Source organism: Balearica regulorum, chromosome 2 (assembly GCF_011004875.1).
Source record: "Balearica regulorum gibbericeps isolate bBalReg1 chromosome 2, bBalReg1.pri, whole genome shotgun sequence".
Lineage (NCBI taxonomy): Eukaryota > Metazoa > Chordata > Aves > Gruiformes > Gruidae > Balearica > Balearica regulorum.
In genome coordinates this window covers 103,969,504-103,978,418 of record NC_046185.1, presented here as the reverse complement: position 1 = coordinate 103,978,418, position 8,915 = coordinate 103,969,504, and the positions used below count along the sequence as shown (strand labels likewise).

Below are 8,915 nucleotides of genomic sequence, written 5' to 3'. Positions count from 1 at the left end.
AGATTTGATTCTATATTATCCATAGAAAATTGGTGCACTTTTTCTGAAAATCAATACAAGCTCAAAACAAAACGTGATAGCAGATAATTCTCTGCCGTGGTCTAAACCTGATAATCAATTTGAACACCTAAATAGTTGAATTAAACCCTACAGTAATCAAATAGATACTTGATAATGAAATATCTCCATTGGAAAATGTTACTGAGTAAAATTTTGTATCATCCCAAGTAGGTGAGTGTACAACATTTAGGATAAGGCCTCTCAGTCCTGACTGGAGCCCGTAGGTACTACTGGAGTACAAATAATAAATAATAGTACATGTACTGTAAACTCTCTAAAATCAGCGATAATACCAAGCATTTTCCATCTTTGAAACACTGTACAAACATAAAACTATTCCTCACAACACCCCTGTGAGGTAGGTACAAAAGTATTACCCCATCTTTACTGATGGGGCAACTCATCCCAATAGTACAAGGTGCTAGCTGACTCTGCAAGGGGGAGTTCACACCCTGATTCCCAGAGGCCCCAGGAGTATGTCATTCTCAAGCAGAATCAGAGTCTAATTAGTGATTTGCCCACATCCCTAAAATATGTCAGTGGCACAGCCCAAAGCTGTTGGCTTTCACATTTGTCACTTTGTCAATTGATTGAGACATTCTCCCTTCTGAAAAAATAAAATACTATACATAGGTGCTGCGACATGCACAAACATGTATTTTTATTTTCATAAATCTGCCGATACCTTTAATATCTGCAAAGGGAAGGCATTTCCCTGTGAGTGCCTACCTTGTGTAGCAGAGCCATAGCAAGATTCTCACATTCTTCTACTTCTATGCATAAAAGTTACAGGTTCTTTTACTAATTTATGTGAAAAAGGACTGATTATTCATATGATGACATCAAATTCTGTATTAATGGGCACCGTCATCTTTTCTTTCTTTTAGATTCAGCTTTCAGGACCTCCTTTAAAACTGGGATAATCCTATGGTATGTACTAAAATATATGTATTCTTTTCCCTCTTTTTAAAAATAAAGTCCAGAATGCTTTTGCCTAGACATACTTTTAAAATACTATATAGCTACCCATTGTTTTGATGACATGTAAAGTAAAGCAGGACATCTAAACCTGGAAGCAGTCCCTCTTGCACCAGTATAAACCTGGAGTATTTCCACTGAAGCTCATGGAGTTTCCAGTGGTGTAAAAGCAGGTGCAGTGAAGTTAGGATCAGGACTTCCACCCTCCTGACCATCTCTGGCTACCCTGTACCAGCAACACTAACAAACTGCATGCCTTCATCTGGAGGAAAGAGTGCGAATGGCATGTTTGTTAGCAAATCCTGTGAGCTACGCACATACCTGATCACATCACTGATGACTTCATCATTCATTATGCTAGTGTTACACATAGATGTAAAAAACAGGCAGCTTTTTTGACTTCTGCAGAATTAAAGAAAAAGGAAAAAATAAAACACAGTATCTTCCAAATGACAGAGAAGTAAATTAAAGGCAACACAAACACAGCACAAATGCAGCTTTAGAAAAACAAAGTATTTGCCAAGATAGAAAGGACAAAATAGGTAAAGGAACAGATAATAAATTGAGGGCTAATATGTACAAAAGGTAAAAAAAAACCACCGGCGAATAAGTAGTTACATCAATCATTTGTCATAAATGTTCTCCTCCTAATAACTCATGGAAAAAATGTAAGTGAAGAGTTTGAAAGCCTTGCTGGAATTTTCATGTTGTAAAATAATCCTCCCCTCAGAAAATCGTAACCGGCAATTTTTCTGACTACAGAGTTCCTACATGGCTCTATTTTTAAACATCTGTAATTCAGCAGACTTTGACCATTTTTGTCTGTGTAGCACTTTTTATTATTTAATGTCTTCCTATAATAAAAAAAACCCAACCAACAACCAACCCATACATATTTAAAAATAGATACCATTCTGCTTTCATTCTTCTTTTTGGGAGGAGGGAAAGGCAGGTAATTTTCCTCTTGTGTTTTAAACAGAACCGTAACTATCAGTGCTCCTTTGCTTTCCTTCTCTTTTGCATATCATGTTTTCTCTCAGCAAGGCTCAGGGATGTGCCTGCAGGATCACAAGCACAAACCTATTGTTGTTGTTGAGTCACCAGAGGAAACTCGTACCATCTTTGGGTAGGTCTTATAAAACAGAGTATCTTCATAACAAGGCCACTGAAAGATTATTAATACAGATTTTTCTCTTTTATTTATCTTTCGTCCGTTTTAAATGCAGCAGGCATTCATCACCGGATTATAACAGCTTGAAGGTTACTCAAACATACAGCTTTTTTGCAGGAGATACTTAATCACATGCCTAACCTTAAGAAGGTAAATACTTTCATTTAAATCAACGTGAAAAAATAATTTGGTTAAAGTTAGACAAGCTTTGATAAATTAGGATCTTGGAAAAAAAGAAGAAACAAAGCCATGGGTTTAAACGTACAGGTTATGTCATTTGGAATGAATGGATGCGAGTTGTCAATTTTTTTTTTTTTTTTTTTTCATTTTAGAATTTGAACTGCTCCTGATAAATTTGTTCCCAAATTTTATCACGCAGTGTATTGTGGTTATTAGGCAGGTATTTAAACAACATGAAAAGGAGGCTTTTTTGGTAGACAGTACATAAGTGTTCAGAAAGCAGTCAATTTGAAACAGTAGTCCTTCCAAAGGCTGTTCCCCCCCCCCGCCCAAAATGTTTGGGTTTTTCTTGTTCTACTGTCTTGCGAGAAATGCTCTTAGGATTTATTTTCATTGGAAAAGATACTTTAATAATTCTACCCCTTTGCACTGTTAATATATATTAGAATAGCATTTGAATATAAGGTGTCAACCTTATTCTGATTTTCAGATGCGACGGTTAGAAGTCATTGACACCAATCTACCACAAGTGACCTTAGTCTCGTATCTTGCTTTGTTATTAGAATAATCAAGGAACGCAATTCAGAAATAATATTACATCCTGCATTTTATTCAATTCCATATGACAAAAATAGTAACCTAGACTAAGACATCCATTTCAATCAGTAGATGTGTCAAGCCAACAAGATTTAATAATAAAAAATATTGGATCTAGGTAACAATTCCCAGCTGGTTCAGGGAGGCTCCTAGCCCTACATGGTATCGCAGTATAAAAATAGTGTCTCTCTTCACCATGCAGAGAGGAATGACCTAACCCTGAATACAAAATGGGGTCAGTCTTACTGTACCATCATCAACCATCTTATTTACAACACTTTACATCTTTATTCTTTTTTTTTCTTTTTCATTTTTTCTTTTCTTTTTTTTTCTTTTTTTAAGTTATACACATCCTTTAGGGAATAGAGATAACACTACATGGTACCAAATACTAACCAAAAAAAGTCACACCAAAAATGACACAGATAAATAAAAACATTCAATTGCTGAAATACAGCAACATTAAGCCACCTCAGTTTTCTTTTTTTCAATGCTTGGAAACACCCCTAACCACCCACACACTGTGGCAAAAAAGATGTCATATCGTAGAGGTGTTACAGAGATATAATTTTGCCTATATATAGATATAGATATCTATATATCTCTATCTCATCACTGTAGAAAATGGAGCTGTAGAGTTCATTGTTCATTTCCAATAGAAACAAACAGCTACTAAGTCTTTGAACCTCTTTTCACTCCATTACATGATGGCAGAAATAGTCCATCCTCTTACAGTAATGGTTTTTGTTGTATAAGAAAGATTGTCCTATTTTTCAGTCTCAACTGAGAAGACCTCACTGTCTGATTCATTCTCCAGGGGCATAAAACTCCTTGTGCTGTTACCCAGCTACCCATAATGTCCCTCAAGCAATTCTGCTGGACAGAAGCTCATAGTGTCAACTCCACCATGCCTGTAATGCACAAAAATGAGGTAGTACACAAAACATTTACTGTTCAAGTTTTGATTGAGCCCCAGTCTCCTCAGCATCCCCAGCCTAGCTTATGAGTGGAACCATTCCCTTTATTTACTCGGTGTAATTTAAACAATGCAATCAACATAAAATTATATTCGATTAATCAGAGTACATTGTGCTTTGGAGCAATCTGAGAAGATAATCAGCAAGAGTTGGAAATAAATACAGAATATTTGTATGTTACTAGTGCTCACGCTGCCCAAAAGTTACTGTTTTGTTCCTGTGTTATTAGGCAGTCGACATCTTTCTCGTGGGTATGTGTGAAAGAGACAGAACAGATTACAGTAAAATTAAACCTACACAATGTTCTCCTTCCTCTATCCTAGGCTTGTATTAATATCACACTCCTAAGATAAATGTATCAGAATTCTGTCGGGGGTGGTCACGCTTTTAAGTGGGCTTTGTAGAAAAGTTAAATGAATCATTTCTATTTAAGAAATGGCAGGCCCCGTATTTCCTAAGGATCTGACAGTTCTCTGCGGCTTTTCTGCTTAGTTAATAGAGATCTCTCATTGTTTGACCTTAAAACAAAACAAGAAACTGCAACAGGGTTCTCCTCCTTATTCCTTAAGTCAAAGTACTATTTATAAAATAGTTTACATCTTTGTTCAGTTTCAAATTATAGACAAACCTCCCTAATACAAAATACTAAAAGTGCAATAGTATAAATTAAGAGTTTGCAACCACGTTATACAAACATTACCTTTTTATTGTACAGCTTTGATAACATGGAGTATTTACTCACAACTGTTTATAATGTTGTGAATAATTTATGGTGCTAAGGTTTGTCTGTAACTTGTTTTCCAATCATTGAGCTAAAGTCCACACTACATTTTTTTTTTTCATTTAATAGAACAACTGTCCACATAGCAGCTACAAATATTTAAATAAAAAAAGGTTTGTTACTGACAGGTACTTGCACATGAAAAGCATGCTATCTTTCCCAATAAAACTTCACAATTTTGCCTGCATTGAAATAAACCACTTATTTATAGTAAAACAAAACTTGCTTTAAAAAAAAAAAAAAAAGAAAAATCACATAGCCAGATGTATTTTGCAGTACAAAAGCTTCATTTAAGTTTGGGGCTAGTATATTGTCTGTTACCCGCATAATCTTAACATTATAAATACTACAGACAAGGATACTGTAATAATACACAGCATTGGGGTACTAAATCACTTATTTAAGATTAAGATTCCTAAAAACATAGTCCAAGTTGCTAACTAATTTGAACAAAACCAGCAAATAAGTGTGACAGAATGCCGTAACGAAGCCCCCCTTTCTCAGGTAATAGTAAGTTTTGTAAGAAGAAGCAAAGTGGACGTAGACTAGCCTCTTTCTTTTTCTAATGAAGTTATCCCATGATTTGTTTGTTTGTTTTCTGTTAAATTAAAAGGTTTCAAAGTTCTCAGTAACAGTCAAACTCACTGTTGAAAGAAGTACCATGCAGATCTTGCAAGACAACTTTTCAGCAGCCACAAAGTTATGTATTTCTGCTATGGGTAAAACTTTAAAGGGAACCTATGCATTTAGGTCAGGAAACTAATGCTTAGCTTCAAAAGCTGTACATGGAACAGGACAAGCGGTGTGTCGAGTAGCGGTCCAACAGTTATTCGGAATGAATGCTTTTAATTTATGCCAATCTCTTTATTATCCTCAATAAATCTGGTGAATGGACGACTGGCTCCCGTTTCAGAACTTGCTTTGTCCAGACCAACAATGGGAGGGCTGCTGCCCGTGCGAGCTTTGTCCATGCCACCGGTAAGGTTACTTAAGGGCGGGATGGCACCTCCGCCTAGACTTACTGGGAGCTGGGGAATGCCTCCGTTCTGTATGACAGAAATCTCATTATTCTTCATAGCAAGTCCGTTAGTGATAGCTGCAGCGTATTGGTTCCAAAAATTGGGGTCAACGTTCATGGCCCGAGCTGCCAAATCCTTCTGGAACATCTCAGAGAACTTGAGCGCGTCACCACCGAGCAGAGCCATGGGGTTCTCCACGGAGAGGCGGCGACCGCGGCGTGCAGGGGCATTATTCCACATGTGAGTTCCCATGTGAACCTGCGGAGCAAATGGGGACAAAAGCACCCCCAAGTTAGCACGTTCTGGTGAGGTGGCTGGCCTGAAATGCTGTTACTTAGAGTATCACTCGCTTTTTTTAAAAAAAGCTTTTTAAATCGCATTGAAAACAAATCAAGTCCAGTTAAGACAGTTCTAAGGCCGAGTCAACCTATACAAAGAAAACCCAGCTCTGTAGTAATTTTTCAATGTGCATTTGTTTCTTCTTGGTGAAAACAAACACAGCGCCACAAGAATAAAAAGTACATATCCTCTTAGGTTACACAATTTCACATGGAAGCTGGAAGTCCTCACATGCTGAAGATTACCAAGGGCATTACTTGTACTAGGAGACGGGCAGTTGTTTCTGCCCTTCCCCTTTTTACATCTTGTCTGTTTTCGTAACATTTTATCTCACGTCAGAAGCATCGATTATTTTGCTAAATTTAATATTTTAAAAAAGGACATTTAAAAATTTCTTCCCCAGGCTGTGCCCTGATGGTTAACCAGACTGCGGGAATAAGAAGCATCAGTCCTGTAGTAACCCGCTGTAAATCAGTGGGAAAGAGCTTTCTAGTCTGCAATGGCTGCAAAGCAGAATAGAAAATGGAAATTTGAGAGGCACCCAAGGAGCTGAGCAAGCTCTGCGTTTCTGGTGTATAGCGAGGTTATTTTGCGCTGATGGTCCACAAGAACTGCCAGGACATGTCCATCAGCTTGACTGCATGTGCCATCATGTCTGTCAGGAGAACTACAATGTGCGTGCACGTACACCTGGAACCAGTTTTAAAATTCACATCATTGCACAGTCACTTTCCAGTCCCTGTCTTCAACACAGTGGAAGCATAATCACCACCACTATACAGCAAGCATTTCCTTGAAGCTCCCCTCTCGCCTGTCTTTGGGACAAACTCTTAGCACTAAAACCTGCTGAGTTCAAGCACAGTGCCTTAAAACCCCCTCCCAAGCCTTTACAGTTTTATGTGGCCTCTTACCTTAAGATTCCCCTTTGTGGTAAAAGCTCTACCACAGATTGTGCAACCAAACGGTTTTTCACCGGTATGGGTGCGCTCGTGTATCTGCAGTGCACTTGCTGAGGAGAAGGTCTTCCCGCACGACTGACAGTTGTGCTGCTTGGGAGTCCGGCGAGGGGGGGGTGCCAGCATAGGGGTGATCCCCGGACTCATCACTGTCTGTGGTGCAGCAGGAACCTGGATTCCAGCTGGAAGCGAGGGAACCTCACCCAAAGAGATCGGCTTGCTGTGACCATTCACTTCCATTTTGATCATGGTAGGCGCTGTACTGGTGACCAGGCTAGGAGTACTTTGGCTGGGACCTAGAGTAAAGTTGGGTTCAAATAACTGAGAAGGCAGCTCTTTTAATTTGTGCGTCAGTAAGTGCTGTTTTAAATTACCCATAGTGGAACACCCACGACTGCAGACTGTACAAACAAATGGACGTTCTTTAGTATGGCTGCGGTAGTGAATTTCCAATGCACTCTTACAAGCAAAAGGCTTGCCACAGATATTACAAACAGTACTTTTAAACTTACCACGTTCTCTGTTCAGGAACAGCAGGCTAAAAGGAGCCTCCTCTTTGATGACCGGTCTTCCCGGGTTGGTGGATGTCAGATCTAATGCGCCTCCATTTTCAGTTGCGGGTGGTGGACTGTCTGGTTTTTCTGTCTTTAATTGTATCTCTTGTGGCTCTTCCTGGTTACTGAGACCTGGGGACTTTGATCTGAAACTTTCACTATTGCTATTTACAGGAGACAAAGCCTGCATGGAGGAAGAAGACTCTGACATTGCAGGGCTGCCTGCACTCTGGCTTTCGAGATCACCAACGGCTGATGAGGAGTCATTGCTCAAATGGTCACTTTCCCCTGATCCATTTTCTATGGATTTTAAACTGGTCAGCTGCTGACAGTTCATGACAGAATCAATCATTTTCATTTGATTCTCCAAAGCAGCAATACTTGAGATCACAGAAGGTGGTGAAGAAGGACATGACCCAGAGTAAGAGATAAGGGGTTTGGATGAGTCACTTGCTGTGTCCTTTAGCTCCGGGTCCTCTTCCATAGAATTTTCATCAATGTCATCGTCAAAGTTGCTCAGTGTGTCAACGTTCTTCTCATCGTAGGAAAGCTCTGAGTCCATGGCGTCCTGGAAGCCCTCTGGTAGCGGCGTGTTTGGAATTTGCCCACCCATATGCATACGAATGTGCTGCTGAAGAACAACCGCATTCGTAAATTTCTTCTGACAAATGGGACACGAGTGCTGTACTCTAAGTGGTGGCTTCGCTCGATGAACTCCAAAATGTGTTTTTAGATTGCCTTTCGTAGTAAAGGCACGTCCACAAATTTTGCATTTAAATGGTCTTTCTCCTGTATGCGTTCTGTAATGCATCTTGAGAGCGCTCTGACAACTAAGCACACGGTGACAAATGACACATTGATTTGGATCCGTCATCTTCTTATCAATGTTCTCCACTAGCTGTTGTAATTTTGAGGTTTCTGACGTTTGCATAGAGTCTAGCAGACCACCGAATGGAAACTTTGCCTTAAACTGGTCAGACACGGCTGGAAGCACAGGGTTTGGGAGGCTCGTGGCAACGCTGCTGTCTGTAACAGCAGTAGAAATTGAAGATGTGGAAGCTGTGGAAACTTGCCCACCTGCAGAAAGGTCCCCGAGCCGCGTGCTCGTGGGAGGCAGAGTGACAGGTTCTGCCTTGGTCAGAGATGAGCCACTCTGAACGGGCTGCGGGGATTCAGCAGATGCTGGGACACCCGATTCAGAAGTGTTGAGGCTCGGGGATAGAGAAGTGCATTCACTGGAGGCAGGAGAAGGCCTCTGGGGTGACCTGCTCATAGGAGTCATACTTGGAGAATCTCCGTAACT

General features: G+C 39.9%; 1 protein-coding gene across 2 annotated transcripts in view; it reads right to left on the bottom strand.

The window, feature by feature from the left end:
- Positions 1-1,853: 1,853 nt before the first annotated feature.
- SALL3 (spalt like transcription factor 3) overlaps positions 1,854-8,915 on the bottom strand; it is a 25,349-nt gene continuing 18,287 nt past the window's right edge. For both annotated transcript variants that reach the window (XM_075745188.1, XM_075745189.1), the window contains exons 2-4: positions 7,571-8,915; positions 7,014-7,354; positions 1,854-6,021 (exon numbers count right to left, since the gene is read on the bottom strand). The exon at positions 7,571-8,915 is cut by the window's right edge. In XM_075745188.1, the coding sequence (XP_075601303.1) occupies positions 5,590-6,021; positions 7,014-7,354; positions 7,571-8,915 (2,118 nt within the window). In that variant the 3' untranslated portion in view covers positions 1,854-5,589. The remainder of the gene's footprint in view (positions 6,022-7,013; positions 7,355-7,570) is intronic.